Here is a 23,843-nt window from a genome sequence, read left to right on the forward strand (position 1 = left end):
ATTTTTAATTGTCCTTCATTCTGCAAATAAGGTGGAGTGATATTTAAATAATTTCTCGCTATCGATACCAAATTCAATTTTCTCAGATGATTGTTTCGTATACTGTTATTGTTCCTAGAGGAGACAACAACCTCAATGTTATTAATCTGATTGTTACTAATCTGTTTGCATCCCTGTTCTAATTTCAAGAGATTTGGCATATTGCTTACAGGGATACTACAAACTTGTCACAGATTATACAATACAGTTTCAATATGTCTTGACAAGAAATGTACTCCAGTCCTACTTGGATGTATACCATCAGTACGATAAAATCGCGCTCTCTCCCAGAAGAGATCCCAGTTATTAATAAAACTCAAATTTTTCTTCTTACAAAACAAGTCTAGCCAGCTGTTGAACGCAAAGTGTCTGCTGAAGTACTAATTTCCTCTTCTACACGTTGGTAGTGGTCCCGAGATTAAGATCCTTGTTGCAGGTGATGCATTGCGCACAACTTCCACTAGTTCATTGAAGTCCTTTTTTAAAATTTCTGATTGAGTCGAATATTATTCACACCAGCATGCAGTATAACTGTCAATTTTTTGGGGGTGATTTAAAACCGCTGTGATTTGGGCAGTAATGTCAAGCTCCCGGAAAACATTGTTTTTGCACCTCAGTATGATTAGTCTTAATTTTCAAATGTCTGATGATAGTCTCCAATAATAAATGTCTTACCAGGTGAAGAGGGTGGCGATGACGTTGGGGTACTTGGCGAACTGAGTGGCTCAAATCGATTGCTGATTGAGAGCACGAACTTCTGGGTCAACATGGTCGATGTTCTGGCTTTAAAATGAGATTTCCACCGTTGGTAAAGCCAAGGTCCATTATACGATGGAGAAGGTGTAAAACAAGCTTCAACCGTCTTAATCTGAGGTATATTCCTCTCATGAATGAAAATCCCCGGTGTAGATGTTGATGGTGCTTCAGAACAGTGCTCTCGTAAAGTGTCTTCAACCTGAGAAGTTTTCAACACAGTTTTCTGTTCACATAACTGTGAGTGTTTCTCAAGTAGCCCCTGTATTTGTGACTCCAAAACTCTGTCCCGCAGTTCTTCCACGCTTCCGCCATATTAACAAACGTGCAGATTTATTGTAGCACTTCTGTCAGTGAACACGGCAACACGCAGCCTGCAAAACACTAGGCTATCAAAGAAATAATCTAAAATAAGAAAATCTGCTTTGGCCTGATAACAATTAGAATGTAAACACTACTACTTAAGCTTACCTTAGCTTTTGTATAATGTTAGATTTAAAATTCTTTGACAGAAAAACAAACATGTTGATATTGTCTGGTTTAAAAGAGGACCTCATTGGTGTTAAGATTTTTCCAGCCGCACTGAACACTGTTCAGATGGTGTACTTGTTGCGCAAATGCATTTTAAGCAATCTCAGATTTAATTAAAATCAACTTGGCTGAATTGGTACATTCAAGCTAAACAAAGATAAATTAATGAAATAAAATCAAAGGAGGTAGAATAAAGAATAACACGAATAGAACCAAAGTATGTGGAGAGGGACCGACCTAAATGAGTCTAAACAGAAGGTGATAGCACAAACAGGAACTGAAACCAAGAGTGAGGGGGAGAGAGCGGGAGAGAGGAGGAGTGGTTCAAACTTTACACTTTACACTTGCACAGTGTCAGTTAGTCGGATGCTAACAGTTGAGGTAAAGGTCTTAGCTTAAATGCCTGTTCAGCTGCTACAGAGTTGGCTTTGGCTACACTCAGTTGTTTGTTTACACAAGGGTCTGTGACTGTGGGAGCTGTTATCAGATTGAACCGGAAGAGGCTGCTGGGGTCAGATGTTGCTAAGAGACCGATGCAAGCTTGCAACGCGCAAGTGGAGCAGAATTTGCACTGCTGTAAACATGCATGGGAACTCACACACAGTCAGTTATGATGTATCGCATACAACTTCTTTCACATATCAAAACAGCACGTTCACCTCACAGACCATGGCAAATTACTAGTAAGCTAGGCTAGAATTACACCATTAATTTGCTATTCAATTGCATCACATCAATGACTACAATGTTACGCAAAGGTTACAAGAAGGCCTTAACTCAGGGAGATGAGGAACATCACTCAAATCACCATTTAACTAAATCTCCTGTAGCGAGATTTCTTCGTCGCCCAGTTTTAATATCACTGCAAGTGGGACTTCTTCGCCACGCAGATTAATTTGTGCCACTAATCTGAGATTTCTTCATTACAGAAGACTGACACATTTAAAGATGAAATGGGGATTTCTTTGCCCAAAATCAGATTATTTTATTCTAGTACCATTTATACGGGCTGCTAATCTGAGTTTTTTTTCGTCAGAGAAGGCTTACGCTGTACTAACAACAGAAATTAGGATTTCTTCGCTAATATCAGGTTAGTTCCTTATCGTACGACTTAAACCCATATTATAGCATTGATTAAACTTTCTACTGCTCGTAGTAAGGTGCATTCAAGCTATAGTCTATCTGATTTTATCAGAAACTGCATGTGTGAGATGTTAATGAAATTTTATAAGTTTGATACTGAGTCCGCTTGTAAATAATGTTTAAACGATTGCCAAGGTTCAACACAATTTATGTTGCAAATTGGCTCAAAGGAAATGTATATAAATAATTACAATTAATTATGATTAATTACAATTATTTATCGCAGCTGCCAGTAGTAACTGTAGCAGAATTAAATTGCCATAAGCTAATCTGTTCGTCCAGTGAACATTCCGTGTAAGTTCATATCAACTCTAAGAAAGGATATTTTCGTGGCCACAGAAATCGTAAAGGGACATTCATTTGCAAGGCAGAATCAGAAACTCATGTAATTTGTGCACAAGAGTTTTATTAACTAAACACTAACACAAACTAGTCTATCAAACAAACAAACCTACATAGACTCACACGTACATACATACTTACGGCAAACTGACTGCTGGGGGCGCCCCTCCCAGCCAGAATGCATCAGCTAGGTGCACCAGGTGAAGCTGATCTTCTAATTGGCAGAGCAAACACAAAGTCAGAGTAGAAAGTAGCAGTAGAAAGCAGCACTGAGAAATGAGTGTGGCAAACTTGCCATTACTTTAATTGACGTGAACACTTTTGTGCAGAATTAAGCCCACTACAATCAATGGAGATGTAGCCAGTTTTTCACGGTCAAGTGAATCCTCACTCTTTTGAGGTACTAAATGTGCAGAACTCTCCCACTTGAAAAATGCAGCCCACTACAAGATTTCAACTGGAATTCGCTCATTGCATCGAACATTCAAAATAAAGAAGGGAAGAGCAAAAGTGTGGTCAATGAGTGAATTCCAGTTGAAATCATCTTGTAGTGGGCTGAGAGAAACTAGAACAGCGACCGGCTAAGCCTGGAAAGCCAGAAACCTGGTAAGACACTGAATAAAGAAGTGTGAACCATCACTTGACCTGTATCCTGCTGGAATAGAGGATGGAATAGAGCAGCTTAAAGCCAACAGAACAACAGCAAAACTCCAATTCTCCCGGCTGGCCAACAATGTTGTTAGGATGTGCACAATACTGTCTGAAGAGGAGCTCGGAGACAGTTTAAAAAAAACTCCCAATTGAGGCCAACAAAGTCATAGAAGCTAATGATGATGTGGAGGCCCAGTATCTTGCAGAAGTGGAGCTGGATGCAGACGTTCCTGTGTTGAACGAGCAGCAAAAGGCTGATATAGAAAAAAAGTGCAAGCAAGTGTGAGATGAAACTAAAGGAGCTGAGAGACCTCATCCAAAAGACACTTTGGACCAGCTTTGGAGAAGAGGAGCTGATTATGGCGGTAAAGTCTGCAGAGGATGAAGCAGAGCGTGTGTCATCCATCGAACCCAGTGGCAACGAAGAGGCCTTTGACTTCATGCTCGGCCATCTAGAAAGATTTGTTAAAATTGCGAAAGAGCTGCATACACAGTGGAAGTGCTGGGCCCCTCCCACTGAGCAGAAAGACTTCCAGTGTCGCATATGAGGACTTGAGCAGGGCTTTCTCACGTTAACTTCAAGAAAAGTAGACTTTATTCAAGCAAAAGCCATAGAAGACGCCGAAAGAGTGGTGACTTCAGCTACCCAACACCAGCCATTAAACTGAAGCCAACCTCCCTTCCTAAGTTTACTGGCATCAGGCGTGACTTTCACCGATGGAGAAGAGATTGAGAAGCCCTTCAAAGACAAGGGGAGCCAACTGGGTCAAAAGAAGTCAAAAAGTTCCAGCTACTTAACAGCCTGGATGACAAAATTATTAGAGATATTCGCTTGATGTCCTATAATACAGCAGATGATATCTTCCACGTTTTGGAGAACCGCTTTGGAAGCCAAACTGCCATCGCCATTGAGATAGTTGAGGAGCTCCAGAGGCTTCCAGCTGTTAAAGGCCACCAGCCAAAGAAGATCGTTGAGCTCATCCAAACTGTTGAGAAAGCCCTTCATGACCTGAGTGATCTTGGTGACATAGACGCTATAAAGAACCCATTAGTGACTAAATCAATTGAAAGCAAACTTCCTGATCCACTGAAGAAAGAGTGGCTTCTCTAAGCAGGTGAGAAGAGCACCGCTGTGGTTCTAGACAAGCACTTAGACAGTCTTAGGTTTTCTCAAGAGTCAGGAAAGCAGTCTATGAACAGTTGAGGGATGAAGACCCACCTAGGAGAGAGACCAAGACTGAGCCAAGTCAACCAGTCAAGTAGCCATCCTTCAGGGTGTGTTGTCTGTGGGGACAGAAAGCATAAGAAAAAGCTGTACTTCAGTAAAAAGTTCTGTATGCTCAGGGTCACCAAGAAGAAGGATGCAGTAAGAAGATTGGGAGCCTGCAGGAAATGTCTGGAAGTTCATGATGATGATGACGGCAACTGTAAAACTTCATTCCTGTGCAAAAGTCCAGAGTGTAAAGACCAGCTAGCCCATCATTATTACCTGTGCCCCAGTGCTGAAATGTCTAGAGGCAACACGGCCCGAAGGAGGAGCAAAATCAGTATAGTGGGAGGTGAAGACAAAAGGAATTACACAGAGGCCCAGGAAGAATTCTTCAGAAAACTCTCACCTGAACTAGCCCAACAGTGTCACGATGTTTTCTACAACACAGTGTCCAGAACCTCTCATGCCGCAAAGTCAATCAAGCCTTCTGTTGTAAAATGGCTTGGTGGAGTGGCCTGTCATCATGATGCTTCTGGAGGTTACAGCCAATGCTGGACAAAAGATTGGTACCCTTATTGACCTAGCTTCAGACACCAACTATATCACTCATGAGGCAGCTAATCGACTTAACCTCAGAAGTGAAGATATCACATTCGTGGTTCATGGTGTCGGAGGCATGAAAGTCCTTGTTAAAACAAAGCGTTATCTGCTAAAGATCAGAGTCAGGACTCAAAGAGGCACCCTCAAGTCCCACCAGCTGATCTGCTATGGTCTGGACAACATTGCAGCAGTCCACAGACATGTGACAGCCAAACAATGGCATAAGTTCTTCCCAGATGTTCCTCTCCGTGAACTGGTGAGGCCAAGAGAGATCCACCTCCTGATAAGTCACAAGGAGGGTCAGTTGGCTCCCCAGAAAATCCGCACTGTGGGAGACATTGTGCTGTGGGATGGACCACTAGGAAAAATAGTTGCTGGTACCCATCCTGAGCTGTTTGAAGAGATTGCAGTTTCAGCCCATATGTCCAGAACACATTTGGCAAGGTCCATTAGGACTGCTGCTGTGAAGTATGAAGAACTCACTCGTGTAGACCCTATTCATCTTCCAAGTCAGCAAGCCTCATTAACTATCCAACCTCAGCAGTTTAGTTCTGCAGCTACTACCCGTGACTTCCTTGAGTGGTGGAGATGGAACAGTATTGGTGCTGCTTGTGAGACAAGATGTGGAGGCTGTCGTTGTGGAAACTGCCAGCCAGGTGGCAAAGAGATGACCCTTGCTGAAGAAGGAGAGCTGGAGGTTGTGAGGAGTGGGCTTACATATGCACTTGTTAATGACCACAGTGAAAGGCCCCACTGGTATGCCAGATACCCCTGGATAGAAGATGCAGCCACATTGCCAAACAACAGAAAGGCAGTTGAGAGCATCTTCTTGAGGACGGAGAGACAGCTGGCCAAAGAGCTGGAATGGAAAGCCGCTTGCGCCGCTCAAGTCCACGACATGGTCAATCGCCGGGCCGCAATGAAGTTGTCCAAAGAAGCTTTACTTACTTGGTATGGACCAGTTTGGTATATCAGCCATCTCATTGCCCCCAATCCACACTCTGTCACGACTCCAGTAAGACTGGTCTGGAACAGCAGTCAAAAGTTTAGAGGCCTGAGTCTAAATGACCTCCTGCTAAAAGGTCCGGATGTCCTCAACTCAATTCGTTCTGTGCTTCTCAAGTTTCGGAGAGGAGCCTTCGCTGCCCTGGGAGACATCAAGAAAATGTATAACTCAGTTTGGCTTGAAGACCGAGAAGTACATTTGCACAGGTTCCTGTGGCGTGACTCTGAAGAGGAAGAGCTGGGCGAGTATGCAATCACGAGAGTTAACATTGGAGACAAGCCAGTAGGTTGTATTGCTCAGCTCTCTATGAGAGAGACAGCTAATCAGCTAATCATCCTCAGTTTAGCCACCTTCGAGAAGAGCGTCGAGTATTACAAGATAGCTATGTGGATGACATCTTGACCTCTAATAACAACTTGGACCAGCTCAAAGCAGATCCTGAAAGCAGGGAGCTTTGAATTGAAGCCATGGGTCTTCTCTGGCCAAAATAGGAGGAAAGGGTCTGCTGGGAAACAGGAAGAGGATGTAACTCCAAAGATGGTGATCCTACCAAACCAGCTCAAAGATGAGGAGAATAAAGCTCTTGGCCTTGGCTATACTTTAGAAGATGACAAGCTTCATGTCATGGTCAGAAGAAAATGATGAGACTTGGCCAAGACCTTTTGCTGGAGCAAGTTAGAGCTCAGACGCCAGACCCATTGACACGACGAGAGTTACTTAGTCAAGTTTCTGGAATGTATGACCCAATCGGCCTAACAACACCTGTAATGCAGAGAGGGGCCATTTTGGTCCGAAGAGCTCTCCAAGAGGCCAAACCCAGATGTAGCACCATTATGGACACATGGGATATCGCACTGTGGCACAGCTTAGAGAAGATGCTATTGACCTCTTTGAAGAATATGTTCAGCTGGGCAAAGTCAAGTTTGCCAGGGCCTTGACTCCTGCTTTTCGCTGAACCTAATGCAATCACCTTCTCTATGGTGCGGTTTTGTATCTGTGGTGGGCCTGTGACCAAGGGTCAACAGTGAGACTAGTGGAGTCTAAAGCCAAACTGACACCCCTAGATCATAATGGGGAAGTAGTCAAGGCAGAGTTGTGTGGGGCAGTCTTCGCTGCTCGTTTAAAGAAGTATTTCGAGCAACATAGCCGAATCCAAGTCAAGCAGTGGTACCACTTTGTTCGACAGCCAGATAGTTCTTGGTGCAATCCAACATGAGAGCTATGGCTTCCAGACTTTCTTCGCCAACAGCATTGGAGAGATCCAAAGTAGCACACGACTTCAGGACTGATGGTGGGTCCCTGGATCACTGAATATCGCTGATATTATGACTCGAGGGGCTGGTCCAAAAGATTTGGAGGAAGATTCAGAGTGGCAGCAGGGGCCAAAGTTTCTGAATCTACCAGTCAATCAGTGGCCAATTAAATCCGCAAAAGATGCGACCTAAACCACCCGAGAGAGCATTGGTAAGATGCAAAAGAAATCGTTTAGTGCTGCACTTACAAGAGCTCAAGTGAAAAAAGAACTGTCAGATAAAGGACATCGAAGACCACCAGCTGGTTTAGTTATCCAAAACCTGGTGGATGGAAAGCAATTTAGCAATCTGACTCATTTGATCAAAATAGTTGCATGGATTTGGAGAGCAGCTAAAAAGTTTGCAGCACAAAGATATTGGAAACTCTAAAGTGGAAGGCAGTTCCATCAAGAGGAGTTATCACTGTGACTGAACATCAAGATGCCCTAAGAGATCTTTTCTTAGCTGCACAAAGTGGCGTGACCTTTCCAACCACTACTACAGATCGATTGGTCGTTTATAAAGAGCAAGAATCTGGGCTGCTGGTTTGTGGTGGAAGAGTCCAGAGCTTCAAAGAAGACAAAGTTGGTGTTCCTCTTCTACCTTACAGCGTATAGATCTCAACATTGCTGGCTTGTGAGGCTCACGATGAGGGTCATGAAGGAGTGGCTGCGACTCTGACGACCCATGCTTTCTTTCTCATCTTGATTAACCCTTTAGGCGCCAGGGTTTTTTTGAAAAAATGCTGGATTTTGACATCAAGATTTCAAAAGCTTGTAGCTTGAAAGGGTTTAAAGATAGCGATCTACTGTAAATTAGAAAAATGTTGGGCATGACCTAAAGTTTATGTGGGGTGTAAATATACTCATCTAATGTGCATATTATGATGTCATCAGGGGGCGGTCCTCTTGAATTTCATAATATTCAGGAAATAGTAGATATTGAATTGATATTTGAACTTATTTGCATGTTTGTTTGTCTTTTTATCCTCATTCCACATGATCAGGAAAAGAGGAAACCAACAATAAAACAGGAGAAAGTACTAAATTATTACTATATTACTATACTATGTGTAAAACGCATGTGAACAGTAGCCTACTTTTTGATCAGTTCATCAGAAATATTCAGGAAATAATAGATATTGAATGGATGTTTGAACTTATTTGCATGTTTGTTTGTTTTTTGTCTTTTTATCCTCATTCCAAATGATCATGAAAAGAGGAAATCAACAGTAAAACAGGAGAAAGTAGTAAATTATTACTATATTACTGTGCCATAGTAAAATACATGTACCTATTTTTTGATCAGTTGACCAGCTATCTGCCCAATCAGGTATCTAGGTGACAGTTTATAGTTCTTGAGAGTATGTACCTCTCATTGCATGGCACAGCGCACAGCCCTACCCCTCACTGACTGCACCTGTACTGTCTGCCGGCGGCCCTTTGAGCGCGCGCGATCAGGAAAAAAAGACGCATTCTGGCCGATCATCAGCAACGCGATGCCTCTCCTATGGACACTAAGACCACGTCCACCCCTGTCACCCTCATCCCCGTTGGGCAAGGCTCGAAATTATCACTTCATGGTGCTTTGTGAACACTCTCGCCATTTACGGTGGCGCCATTGCGCATGCAAAGATGTACCAGGAGATGCGCGATCATTAGACGGCCGATCGTCATTTCCAAAGGCAAATATTCCCCTTCAGAGTCAGAATAGGCGAATAACATTTGCAACACGTCCTCACAGTACAACTTTTTATTAGCCATTTGGCGATTTTCTCTCACAAATCTCACAATTTACTCAGACGCTAAGAACTGAACTGCTTCCGCATCAATGACACGATAGCTCACTTGCTCTGCTATTTCCTCGAACAATTTTGGTCTAGAATCGAAGTACTACATGTCTGCCATCTAGTGGTAGGGAATACAAATGAGATACTACACCATATTAGGAACTACAGTCTGTTTAATGAAGTATGACGTCTTGTCGCAATTTTGCGACTTTGGCGCTTAGAGGGTTAAAGGAAGAAGAATTGCTTAAAGTCATTGACAACTGTATAATCTGTAAGAAAGTCAGAGCCGGGAGATGTCAACAAGTAATGGGCAATTTACCTCAAGAGAGGTCTAGACCTGCAGCCCCATTTGAGTTCACAGCTATTGACCTGTTCGGACCCCATCAAGTCAAAGACGATGTGAAGAAGCGGGTCACAATGTCACAGCATTCTGCTGCATGGCCAGTAGGGCTATCCACACAGAGCTGGCCAAAACCATGTCAACTGAGAGTTTCATGATGGCATACCAGAGGTTTACTGCAATTCAAGGGCATCCTAAGAAGATCTGGTCTGACCCAGGCACCAACTTCATCGGTGCCAAACCTGTCCTGGAAGAGCTAGAAGTTCCTGAATGACTTGGACAGGTCTAGTGTGGAGGAAGCTTCGGCTAAAAATGGAACCGACTGGCAGTGGAAAATCCAACCAGCCAATTCACCTCATCGTAATGGTGCTGCGGAAGCTGCTGTTCGCATTGTGAAGAAGGCAATCCAGAGTCTGGGGAACAAGTCAGGCCTCAGCTACAGTGAGCTCCAGACAACCCTTCAGATTGCTGCCAACCTTGCCAATGAATGTCCGATAGATGCCAGGGTGCAGAGCAGTGAAGACCGCTTTTACTGGGACGAGCATCTTCAAGTGGCGACTTTAAAACAATTGACTTCACAAGCTACTCTTACAAAAGACTCCGGGAAATGCAGTGCCAGGTCTACAGGTTCTGGAGGTCTTAGAGCCAGCTCACCGGTCCCAACTTGTTTGTGAGAAGCAAATGGCATACCTCACAAAGGAACGTTTCTGTTGGAGATGTTGTTTGGCTGTGTGACCAGAATGCGTTGAGAGGCCAGTTCAAGCTTGGAAGAGTCATTAGTGTCAACCCTGACTCCAGAGGTGTTGTGCGGGATGTGAATGTTAGAATCGTTTCAAGTTGCTGTGTACCTGAAATGAGACCTGTGAAATCAGCATCCAAGCATTCTGCATCCAGAGTCCAGAAGGACTTTCAGTCCACAGTTCTACACAGGGATGTCCGAAACCTGGTTGTCTTGTTGCCAGTTGAGGAGCAGGCAGGAGGCCCAAAAGAAAAACTCCGACCATAAGTTCGCCATAGTTTTGCGATCTTTCCAGCAGAAGATCAAGTGGGAGGTGTTGCAGCAAACTGACTGCTGGGGGCGCCCCTCCCAGCCAGAATGCACCAGCTAGGTGCACCAGGTGAAGCTGATCTGCTAACTGGCAGTGCAAACACAAAGTCAGAGTAGAAAGTAGCAGTAGAAAGCAGCACTGAGAAATGAGTGTAGCAAACTTGCCATTACTTTGATTGTAGGGGCTTAATTCTGCACAAAAGAGCTCACTTCAATCAATGGAGATGTAGCCGGTGAGCTTTCATATTTTTCTTTTGATTGAAATTGGATTTTTTTTTTTTTTTTGTTTATATCATATTTCAACATGATTGGTTTGTTTAATAGATTTAAATTTTGGCAGTGATTGTTTATATATTCAAAATGTGTTCAGATTTAAAAGCTGTTTAAAATCATTAAATGTTTAAGGTCATCAAAGTTAAAAACAGTGTATTTACTGCATAAATGTTCAAATATCTGTTGTGGTTACATGCTGTTTTATGGTAATTTAAAACCAAGGATTTAAATCTTGCGTGTTTGCTTATTGTATTTACTTGTGCTTGCTCTAAAAGTGGTGTTTGTATTTGTGTTTAAAGGTTTTTCACCTGACTTATTGATTCATTGCATCGAACTTTCAAAATAAATTAGAGCAAAAGTGTGGTCAATGAGTGAATTCCAGTTTAAATCTTCTTGTAGTGGGCTGTATTTTTCAAGTGGGAGAGTTCTGCATGTTTAGTACCTCAAAACAGTGAGGATTCACTTGACAAGGGAAGCTAAAGTGGATGAATGAAGCCATTAGAGAAACCAGAGAATGCAGTTATGGAAAATGAGTCAGAACCAGAGTTAAATCCATCAGAGCCATTTATAACGGGGTCTATAGCTTATACTAAACCTGTTTTGTTTAGTTAAATGTACGATACTTGCATTGCCTTGGTCGTTGACGAGTGTCTGGATGCAGTCTCGGATGAAAGTCTTTATGGTTTCAAGGTTTTGGACTTGGTGATCACGTTCTTCCTGGTTTGAAGAGTGATGAATTCCAAAGATGTTCTTACTTGATGGTGATTGGGAGGTCACAGAACCAATGGTGACTTTCACTTTTGGAGGGAAAGTTTATGACTCTTTGTCTCTGAACATGGTAATTCGACTGGGGTTAGTGCAAAAACTGCTAAAGATTCTTAGGACACTAATATGTTGCATAGGTATCAACGTGTAATATTCACCCTCGATTAGATCATCCGAAGACAAATTCATAGATACTAAACATGGCATAGGTAAGGTTACATGAGCAAGTGGCTCTATAACATTAACGAGGTTGTCATGTAAAACGCGCAATATGATGGATGGATAAATCAAAAGATATGAGTGGCACCGTTTTATCTACTACATACTGAAGTATGCATGCATGACACTAATGGTGTTTTCAGCGTCTACATAAACATGAACATCAGCAGTGTTGCTCTGAGAGAAAACCTAAATAAACATTTCCCAGTTTTATTTGAGACAAACCATTGTCAAATACACTCTGAAACTCAAAGGTCCGCTACAACCAGTCAAAATAAAAGTTCAGTTTAACTTGAAGTCATGACAGAAATATATTAGCATTGTACAATGTACTTAATTTATAACAATAATAATAATATTCTTTATAATTAATTTAAACATTATTTTTAAGAAATATCATGTTTGTCCATGATTTAACTTAGTATACCTCTGTTGTGCAGCACTTTGATAACATTTTAAAACATTAATTAAAATGTTAAAGTGTGATAGATATACATAAGGCTTATAGCTTTATTTTTAAAATTTAAAAAAATAATGCACAAGGGAGACTTACTTTCATTAAAATGGTTTTAAGTGTCGCAATAAAGGATTTGTTCACTCAAATAATTTGTTCTTATTCTTTTAAGAGTCATTGTTACTGATAAGAATTATTGTTTAATATATACCGTGAAACCGTGATATTTTTGAGACAGTTATCATACCGTGAAAATCTCATACCGTTACAACCCTACCTGTTTGCCATGGTAACCAGGGGCCTGGTGTCGTTCACAGACATCCTGGAACCCAGTATGTTTATAGAGTGGGGGAACTATGATGTCACTTTGTAGGCGAAAACCCGGAAGCGAGTTAGCATTTTAGTGCTTCCGGTTCCATCGTCTCAGAGTCAATGGGTTTTTTGAATGGGATTTTGGTTAAATCCTTTAAATAAGGTCCGTGGTTCACACAGGCTGAAGATACTTTCGCGTTTTATTCTACGACATAAAACACACCAGTCACACCACACTCGTGATTTTTTTTTTTTTTAAGCTGTTACTTTCTTAAAAAAGACGGTTGCTAACAAGTTGCTAAATGGGACTACAGGTGCTGTCGGGGACATTCAACGTCATCACGCAGAACAGTATATCAATTTAGTATTTTCTAGTTGTAGTATAATTTATAATACAATTAATTTTAGGATAACCAATGAATAGTTTACAGCATTTTATATTGTTGTTCGACAATGTTTTTTTGCTTTGCCCCGAAATGGGGGGGGTCTGAAAACCAGTCAGTATCTGGTGTGACCACCATTTGAAGATCACACCAGATCTTGAAGAACCGTCAAAAAGTTCTTTCACATCATACAGTACACCATTTCTATATGCATCTTGGTTGCAGGTGTACTGTCAACTATTTTGTACTAAACTATTTTCTTAAGGTAGAAGCACAGCATGTCACTGTATAGCATAGTTTCAACAATACCAGTACCATGAATTAATTATAGGGATTGCTCACGTTTTGGACCATGTTTCTGGTGAGTCACTTATATTTGAGAAATCCTTTTCATCAAAGCAAATGAAAATATGAAGCTGATTAGCATCACTTTACATAGAAAATGTGCTGAATAAAAGCGTAGTGCTTCCTCCCATCTAGTTATAAGGCGCTTATCTGTTTTACAGATGATTAATCAAATGTTTTTGATGCTCTGCAAACATCACTATGGAACAACAACAGAGACATAAACTGAGGTACTGAACTTTTTTTTTTTTTTTTAAATGCCATAATTAAAAAATTAAGTGTTTAAATTTACATTTTTTATTTCTTAAACTTAATGTTAATTAACAATTATTTTAATATTACATTTTCCTCAAATATATATATATATATACACACATACAGGCAAATCTCAAAAAATTTGAATATTGTGAATAATTTTTTTTTTTTTTTTTGAGGTAATTTATTTAAAAAAGTGAAACTTCAATATATTCTAGATTTATTACATATAAAGTAAAACATTTCAAAAGTTTTTTGTTTTAATTTTGATGATTAGAGCTTACAGCTCATGAAAGTCAAAAATCCAGTCTCAAAATATTAGAATATTTACATTTGAGTTTCATTATATAAATTATATTTAATTGTATAAATTCCGGGTATCTCTTGTTCTTTGAAACCACAACATTGGGGAAGACTGCTGACTTGGCAATGGTCCAGAAGACATCCTCCACAAAGAGAGTAAGTCACAGAAGGTCATTACTGAAAGGGGTGGCTGTTCACAGAGTGCTATATCAAAGCATATTAAATGCAAAGTTGACTGGAAGGAAGAAATTGGGTAGGAAAAGGTAAACAAACAACAGGGATGACCGCAAGCTTGAGAATAGTCAAGCAAAGCCGATTCAAACACTTGGGAGAGCTTCACAAGGAGTGGACTGAAGCTGGAGTCAGTACATCAAGAGTCACCACGCTCAGACGTCTTCAAGAAAAGGGCTACCAAGCCACTTCTGAAACAGAAACAACATCAGACGCATCTTACCTGGGCTAAGGAGAAAAAGAACTGGGCTACGTTTCCCAAAAGCATCGTAAGCCTAAGTTGATCATAGCTCCATTGGTTTCAATGGGTCTACGATGTACTTAAGTTTACAATGCTTTTGGGAAACGCAACCCTGGACTGTTGCTCAGTGCTCCAAAGTCCTCTTTTCATATAAAAGTAAATTTTGCATTTCATTTGGAAATCAAGGTCTGGAGGAAGACTGGAGAGGCACAGAATCCAAGCTGCTTGAAGTCCAGTGTGAAGTTTCTGAAGTCAGTGATGATTTGGGTTGCCGTGACATCTGCTGGTGTTGGTCCATTGTGTTTTATCAAGTCCATAGTCAATACAGGAGTCAATACCAGGAGATTTTGGAGCACTTTATGTTCTATCTGCTAACAAACTTTATGGAGATGCTGATTTCCTTTTCCAGCAGGACTTTAGCACCTGCCCCCAGTGCCAAAACCACTTCCAAGTGGTTCCAAGACCATGATATTACTATGCTTGATTGGCCAGCCAACATGTCTGACCTGAACCCCACATATGGAATCTATGGGATATTTTCAAGAGAAAGATGAGAAACAGTCGATCCAACAATACAGACGAGCTGAAGGCTCAGTAGTGCCTCAGCAGTGCCACAGGCTGATCGCATCCATGCCATACCTTACTGATGCTGTCATTTGTGCTAAAGGAGCCCCGACCAAGTATTGAGTGCATAAATGAACATATTTTAAAGAACTCTTCTATTTTGCAAATGCTTTTTTTGATTGATCTTAGGAAATATTCCAATATTTTGAGATACTGGATTTTTGACTTTCATGAGCTGTAAGCTCTAATCATCAAAATTAAAAAAACTTTTGAAATGTTTTACTTTACATGTAATGAATCTAGAATATATGAAAGTTTCACTTTTTGAAATAAGTTACCAAAAAAACTTTCACGATATTCAAATTTTTTGAGATGCACATGTATGCATGTATGTATGTATGCATTTGTTTGTATGAATATATATAAATTTAGAACAATTCTCTACAAATCACATACAGCTAGATAAATTTATTTATGAATGTAAAAAAAAAAAAAAAAATTCCTACAACTTCTCTTGCATTATAAATACCACTATTTAGTTATTAATGAATATCTTTAACGCTCAGTCCAGTGAATTTTCACTTTTCCAGTAAGCTGTTCCCTTTTTTTCTTCCGAAACAGGCAATCTTGGGATGTGTGCAGAGAAGTACCAATCATTCAAGATGAGCTAAAGCCAAGGAAACGAGTGCAGTGTTTGAAATTGTTCTCGTGTGCCATTGTTGGTGTAATTGTCTTCGCCCTTGTGCTGCTCAGTAAAGTGAGCTGCTTTATTAATCACTGGCTAATCATTTTATAGATGATGGGATAACAGTTAAAGCGATAGCTCACACAAAAATGAAAATTTGCTGTTAATTTACTCACTGTAATAGGTGACTTTTTCTGCAGTAGAATAGTGAAGAAGATTTTTATCTGAAACTGTGGTCCCTTGTGATAAAAATGCAACAGTTTTTTGCATTATAATAATAAAAAAGCATATCAAGGAACATAAAATTAATACCCGTGGCTCCTGACTGTGTTTTGATATATAGTATATAATAGAGAATGTGAAGCTGACGTCTCGCCACGTTGAGTTCTGGGAAACTACTTTGTTTATCCGCCATACTGAGAGGATCGCGCTGCCATTCCGCTATAGAGAATGAGAATGTGACGTAACACCGCGCAGAATTCTGGGAAACTGCTTTGTTTATCCGCCATATTTGCAGGATAGCGCTGCCTTTCCGCTATTGAGTTCAGGGCAGGATTTAGATTTTCTGTCGTGATTGTGGAAAATGTCACCATTGTTTGTCATTCATGCTGCATCAAGAATGGCAAAAGTAACTCCGGTACTCGTTCTGAGAGAAAACTGGACAGTGCAGTGTATTTTGTCGCCTTTTCTCTGTGTAAAAACCCCAAGGGAAGCAGGTTGCGGAGATGACGAGAAGACGCCGGATAGTAAATCTATTATTAATGTCACCCATTAAACCCACTGCCTGTCACTCAATAAAAGAATCATATTGCTGCGTGTTTTTGAAAGTTTTGATTTTGTTTGGTTTAATAATTAAGGATTATTCTAAAAGCAACTCATGTAAACACCTTAATCATAATATTATCTTATTCAGAATAAGGTAAATAATTAGATTACTGATGTCCATGTAAACTTAGTCAGTGACTGTCAGGCAAGTCCGAAAGTGAGTTTTGATTTAGTAGCTTGTAGATCTAACGTTATGCTGCTTGAGCCACGAACTGTTCAAGATGTTCAGTCCGATGATGAACTGGTTCAAGTAGTTCACCAAAAAGAATCTGTTCAACAGAAAGAGAAAGATTCGTTCACAAACCCAAATGTCACTCGACCATTTGGCTGAGGTCACTTGCAGCTGCGCGCGCATAGTGGTTGCAGAAAAACACTGGTAACAAATGCTGGTAAACGGGTAAAATCCATGGAATAAGAGAAAAAAAAAATATTTTGTGCCTTTTGATGTCAAGATCAGAATGCAAATAAGACGCCATGTGAAGCTAAATGCAGACTTTAAACTGACATACTATCGTTGCAAACTTCTATTACTCTACTTTTAAAGCATTATTTGATTTAAACAATAGGTCGACATTATATTCACACATGCTGTTCATAGGGGACATATTGTATTAGTCCTACAGTTACAGCATAAGATTTTAGACCTATACTAACATTTTTACATAACATTTATTTATTTTATCTCACAATTATGACTTTTTTTCTCGGAAATGCAAGTTTATATTTCCTAATTCGGACTTTATAACTCTATTTAACTCAAAAATAGTGAGTTTGTCAATTCTGAGGGGGAAAAAAAGCCAGAAGAGCCGGGGAAAGAGAGAATGACGAGTTGTTTTTCCTTATTAGAATTGTGAGATATAATCTCGGAATTGCGAGAATAAAGTCAGAATTTTGAAATATAAAATCAAATTTACCTTTTTTTAATTCTTTTATTCCATGGCTCCATAGACTGTCACTGCCACCAGATAGGCTCTGCCCACAAAAAACGTCATCCCTGTTTCACATCTAAGACTATCCCACTATCTAATGTCAATTACGTTGAATAACAGTGCTTATCGCTGGGTGACAAGCTCTTGTAATATGTGGAGAACATTTTGAAAATGACATCTAATCAATAATCTACAATCTTTTTAAATCAAACTATTTTGTACCGTATCTGTGTAATTCTCTAGCCGTAAAGGCCATCTCTCCCGGGTTTTCTGCAACCATGATGTGCGCGCTCCCCAAATGTTTAAAAATCTATAATTGGTCTATAAAATGTTGTAAAATAATGTTCAGTTTCTTTCACAGACCGATCGTTTCGCTTCATAAGACTTCAATATATCGTCAGGAGCCACGGGTATTAATTCGGTTTCCATTGATATGTTTTTTAAAGGGGTGGTTGACTGGTTTTTTTCTAGGCTTGATTGTGTTTATGGGCTGCAGTCTAATGTGTTCATGCTTCGTTTTTTTAAAAACGCATTATTTTTCATATAATTTACCTTTATTCCACACTGCTCTGTCCCTTCTCTGACAAACGCCTCAATTATTTCCTGTTTTTATGAAGCCCCTCCCTCAGAAATACGTGATAGGCTCTGATTGGTTGGCTGGCTCAGTGTGTTGTGATTCACTAAACCGCCGAGCGTCTAAATGTCCCGCCCCTCAGCTCAGCTGCATGTGCTCCGGTTGTATTGTAAACAATGGCGTCGTCTATATTGGTTATCAATTTGAGCCCGATTGAGAAGCAGAGGATATTAGTGAAGAGGATCGCGCAGAACCTGTGCAAGCACGGCTCTTAATGGTATGTTTGTTTGTTGTCTCATACTTTTAGATACACTGTTATTATGCTACTGCTTATGTTAGCTTTTAATATACGGTTTTATTCTGATTAAAGCTTTAAAACAGTACAGCAACCGCACACGCGTCCATGTATAACGCTTCTCATTGCTATGTGAAAATGTATCATTGGAACAGTTTGTTGGAGCTGATCTGACGATCTGAATGAGAGAGAGAGAGAGAGAGAGAGAGAGATGCAGAGCAGGGGACGCGAGGAACAGTATTAAGAACAGCTGTTTTAAAACATTAATTTTGAAACTTGTGAATCCATTAGAATCCTTAGAAGACAGAATCGCGATTCATATATGAATAGATTTTTACGTGCACCCCTAGTTTTCTCTTCCTCGTCTCTAAAGCAGCACAGCATGGCCTCGCCCCCTTCCTTACATGTTTCCGAGGGCGGGGTTTATCTGGGTTCGTGACGTATCAGAAGTAGTTCGTTGTAGTCCCTTACCAGCAGTTTTTGTAGGCATTAAACTTCCAGAATTTTGCCAGATTTTGCTACCTCCATTAAAACAGTAGGTAGTAGGCCTACAATTTAGACAATGAAAATGCTACCTGTCAAATTGTTTTTTTTTTATGTCTGCCCCTACCACAACCCTAAACCTACCCTTAATGCAAATACAGTAATTATGTGTTATTTGCGGTTGTGGTTAGAAGGGATACAGCTACGGCCGGTGTTCCAACTAAAAATCTTCTTTACTGTTGTACTGAAAAAAATTTAATAAAATAATATAAATAATAATAAGTCACCTACATTTCGGATGGCCTGAGGGTGAGAAGGTAAAATAACAGTGAATTTTCATTTTCCATTTTTCATTATCCACTTAGCTATTGAATATTACAAAAAAGATTGAAGATTGTTTTTGTCTTTACAGACATCATTTCTGCTTTTGATAACATTTGGGAACAATCAAACTGAGATTATATGTTCAGAACAAAAACCGGCCACCTTACTTGGGATTGGCTTTGTTCTGGTTGGGCCAAGTGTTCTCCTTCTGCTAAAGAGCACATGGAAGTTCATTTTCAAGAGTGCAACCATGCCCTCGAAAAAAACTCTCTTATGGGTAAGAAAACACAAGTGTTTAATGAATAGATTTATACTCTGTAAAAATGTTTAAAGTTGTTGTTAAAGATTATTGGACTGCATTTTTCTACAAAATTTGATGTTTAATTTAGTGTTTTACTTGTCATTTCTTTGTGATTGTTTGTTATACTTACTAGCAATTTCTTAGTGAATATTGTTTTTATATCCAATTTGGTCCCACTTTAAATTAGGTCGCCTTAACTACCATGTACTTACATCAAAAATAAGTACAATGTACCTATTGTGTTCATATTGTATTGCAAAACACTTGCTGCTATTGAGGTGTGATACGGGTAAGGTTAGGGACAGGTTTGGTGGTATGGGTAGGTTTAAGGGTGGGTTAAGGTGTAAGGGATGAGTCAACTGTGGAACTATAAATGTTATTACAGAAATTAATTACAGATGTAATTACATGCAAGTATTTTTTAAAATACAAGTACAATGTAAAAACATGTATGTACACCATAAGTGCATTGTATCAAATTATTAATTTAAATGTAAGTACATAGTAGTCAAGGCCACCTAATATAAAGTGAGACCTCCAATTTTGTTATAGGCAGCATAGAACCTGATTATGATGGCCGTAACCTTTCTGACTTTGATTTGACCTTTCTTCTAGGTTCTGTGTGTTGAGTTCCTGGTAGCACTGGGAGCTGCAGTTCTAACAATAGTAGCCATGCCACACTTTGACATTGTCACCAATGTGATGATCCTAAACAGCGTGAGCATCCTGTCCGCTGTGTTCCAGGTGGTCGCTAAGTGCCTTGCCAAAGAGAAAAAGTGGCTTATAATGCTGTCCGTATGCTCCATTTTCTTAACCGTCACAGGTTATGTGTTCTTTGCAATCAGTTATTTGGTTTTCGAAAGTTCCTTAGAGATAAATATATCAATTGGCCTTGCCATCATTGCGACCATCTGTGTTTCTGTGAATTGGTGGGAGAACTACAGCACACTCTTTGCTGTATCATTTCTAGAGGACATTTCCAGAGACATCGCTCAGTCCCGTAACGTGGTCTGCATCATCTCCAGTTTGATGAGAATCCTGGTTACGTCAGCTGTGGTTGGAGCCTATGTTCCTCTGTCAGGTCGAGAATGGAAATCGGTCAAACTCGTCTTCGAAACAGTCATCGTTTCATTGGTGGTGATCCAGATTGCATCCTCTGCCTTGTGCCGCTGGTTTGTGGTTGTGGCTTGTAAGATGCATGCCCTGCGCTGCAGCTTCGTTCTTCCCATGTACCTGGCCTCGATCACAGTTTTGGCAGTGTTTTTGATTCCAACATCAGTCAGGCTCCCAGACTCAAATCAAACTTCTACCTGTTTTGAGAACTTTCAGCCAAAATCCAGTGACTCATGGTTGCATTTGATGTTGACTGATGCCATAAGAACTCTGAACACCAGAGACATTGTGGTACACAAGAAGACAGGAGGACTGGTCTGTTTGGGCTGCTCTGCTCTGAGCTGGTGGCTGGGACTCATGCTCAGTACAGTTTACATCTGGTACCTGAAGATCCATCGAATAGAAAGAACCCAAGATCTGTTTGTGCGACCCATGTTTGAAGGAACGTTTCTGGAGCAGTCCATGTTGCTAAACACCCGTTTTGAAATCAGAAAGAGAATCAAGGAGAAAAAGTGGTAAGTGTTTTTACTTTCTAAGTATGGTTGCATATTGGTAAAATAGCAAATATTAGAGATTTTTTTTATTTATCCATATCAATATTGAATATTTAATGGTGAACTGGTAAATTTATTTCATTATATTTAATTTAATTTAATTTAAATCTTACACTGAATATCAATTTTATCACTGTACATTATAATGCTGTGATGCCTAAATTCACTTATGACACATTAGTAGTAGTAGTAGTAATTTTAAGTTTTAAAGTTACATTTTTTTATTGTATTTTACTGTATTGTATTTAGACAAAATGGTAAAAAAATAAAATTAATTACAAATTAGATCTGTTTGAGGTCTTAGTTCTATTTCGAAGATGTGAGATTAAAAGGAGAGCAAGTGGAGATGTTGCTTAAATATCCCACATATATGTGTTTCATCTGAAAAATAGACCCCTGTGCTTTCACATGTATCTCCTGTAGAGTTTTAAAAGCATTTCAGCATTTCAAACTCTGCCCACATCTACCAAAATACCTGCAATAAATCCCTGTTTTAAAAGGATCTCATCAGATTCTTCCAAAACCAATATTTGAGAAATTCAAGTCTTTTTGTTTTTGTCTCAAGTTTTTTTGATTTCTTAACATGAAATGACTTCATAAATATTTAATGTGCTTCTCAGTGCAAAAGAAACCATCAAAGTGTTTCTGTGTGCAACGATGTGGCACGAGACCTACGATGAAATGATGAAGATAATCATCTCTATGTTCAGGTAAACAGACAACATTTACTCAACTTGTAAATAATTCAACTGAACTGTAATTTTGCAATACTATTTCTTTTATTACCAGGCTCGATAAATACAGGCCCAAGACTGACAAACATAGTGACGTCAAGTTTGAATTCCATATTTTTTTTGATGATGCTTTCAAGGATGTTGATAATGAAAGGCATGCAAATGAATATGCTGAAATTCTTGTTGATGTAATTAAAGAAGTTTACACGTAAGAATCATCATTAGTTATATCTGTTTATGTGTTCTGAGAACTTATGTGCAAGACTAATCTACTAATACTTCACATACATTAGCATTTTCAGTGAAGAGGATCCATGTATATTCAAGCAGAAGGCAGCACTACCACACCAGAAGATCATAAACACCCCGTACGGGGGTCGACTGGAATACACCCTCCCTAAAGGCAATTTGATGATGGTTCACCTCAAAGACAAGACACTTATCCGTCACAAAAAAAGATGGTCACAGGTAAGATTCATTAAATATCCGGTTAAAATGAATCTACAGATGTTTTATACCCACTTTTTCACTAATAATCTTTGTTTGCAGATAATGTACTTGTATTACATACTTGGATGGAGACTTAACAGACAGTACTTCAAAGAATTTGAGGCAGGTAAAAAACTGGATTCCCTTTGGGAGAGACTGAAGGTTAGTGGCTTAACTTTAGACTTCATTACTAGTTTTTTCTAGAAAGTAATACAATATCAACAAGGCTCTAAATGTTTTACTATGTTTTCAATGCTCCTTAGAAAGACAGGGAGAACACATACATCTTGGCCCTGGATGGAGATACTGATTTCCAGCCGTCAGCAGTCATGCTGTTAATCGACAGACTTAAACTGTACCCAGACGTTGGGGCTGCCTGTGGCAGGATTCATCCAACAGGCACAGGTTGTGTAGATATGAAGTATAAACCATTTTTATTTGGTTATATTATTGTTTCTATTCGGAGTGCTGGATCCCTGTCAATCTTCAAGCAACAGCTGAAAACTCATCTCTTTCGACACTACTTGACTTCACCCAAAAAAAAAAAAACTCTCTCTCTTTATTTATTCCTTCCCTTGCTAGCTTGTACTTATTTAAACAATGCCTGAGACTTGGTATTACAGGCACTTCGTTTGTCGGATTGCCTCTTCAAGATGAATCGCTTTATGTATTCCCCAATTGTAAGTCACTTTGGATAAAAGCGTCTGCAAAATGACTAAATGTAAATGTTTCTGATTATTTGGTCATTCCATTGTTGCTAAATACCTACAGATGTACCTGTTTAAATGTTTTGGGTCAGTAAAGCTATGATTAGACTACCAGCAAAAGTCAGATTGATCATTGACGGCAAAAAAGGTGACAGAAATACTGGAAGACACCAAACCCTTGACCCTTTGCTGCACAGTGAAGCCTTCTTTGACTAAAGGACAGAACCTTATAGTATATACAAGTCTCCTCTGTTCCTAAAGCACTTACTTGGAGCGCGAGATGATGATTTTTCTTGCATTCATTTTAAAAACCTTGTCACATACATGGGTACACCTACATCATTACTGAAGCCACCCATGCAGATATGCTTTCCTAAAAAAATAAACACAACGAAAATAACAGCAGTGAGAAAACAGCAGTTAAGAAAGCATCTGATTGTAGCGATTGCACCAGTTTTGTAATTTGGCGCTCCGGTAAAGTTCAGTCACGTCATGTTTATTTATATAGTGCTTTATACAATAGGTTGCTTTAAAGCAGCTTTATAATATTAAACGTGAAAAAACAGTGTTAGTGTTGCTTTCAGTTAGAATTACAACTTGATTTTTTGCTATAAGAACACAGCTCTCCAGCGTGGAGCTAGCTAATGTTAAATCTTTTTATTAGTGAATCACTTATCCAAAAATAAAAGGAGATATTAGGCAAAATTATGTGTCAGTCAGTTATTTTTTCATGCAGTTAAT

General features: G+C 39.6%; 1 protein-coding gene across 9 annotated transcripts in view; it reads left to right on the forward strand.

The window, feature by feature from the left end:
* The first annotated feature begins 564 nt into the window (after window positions 1-564).
* Window positions 565-23,843, forward strand: part of LOC131524902 (chitin synthase chs-1-like) — a 32,143-nt gene continuing 8,864 nt past the window's right edge. For 4 of the 9 annotated variants that reach the window (XM_058752296.1, XM_058752294.1, XM_058752297.1 and 1 more), the window contains exons 1-10: window positions 8,949-10,977; window positions 13,657-13,725; window positions 15,711-15,846; window positions 19,293-19,481; window positions 20,121-21,133; window positions 21,793-21,882; window positions 21,962-22,114; window positions 22,200-22,374; window positions 22,456-22,557; window positions 22,659-22,800. In XM_058752296.1, the coding sequence (XP_058608279.1) occupies window positions 13,697-13,725; window positions 15,711-15,846; window positions 19,293-19,481; window positions 20,121-21,133; window positions 21,793-21,882; window positions 21,962-22,114; window positions 22,200-22,374; window positions 22,456-22,557; window positions 22,659-22,800 (2,029 nt within the window). In that variant the 5' untranslated portion in view covers window positions 8,949-10,977; window positions 13,657-13,696. Of the gene's footprint in view, window positions 913-8,946; window positions 10,978-13,656; window positions 13,726-15,710; window positions 15,847-18,241; window positions 18,380-19,292; window positions 19,482-20,120; window positions 21,134-21,792; window positions 21,883-21,961; window positions 22,115-22,199; window positions 22,375-22,455; window positions 22,558-22,658; window positions 22,801-23,843 lie in introns of those variants that run through there. The other 5 variants (XM_058752302.1, XM_058752300.1, XM_058752295.1 and 2 more) reach the window with 4 other exon arrangements.

This window comes from Onychostoma macrolepis, chromosome 18 (assembly GCF_012432095.1).
Source record: "Onychostoma macrolepis isolate SWU-2019 chromosome 18, ASM1243209v1, whole genome shotgun sequence".
Taxonomy (NCBI): Eukaryota; Metazoa; Chordata; class Actinopteri; order Cypriniformes; family Cyprinidae; genus Onychostoma; species Onychostoma macrolepis.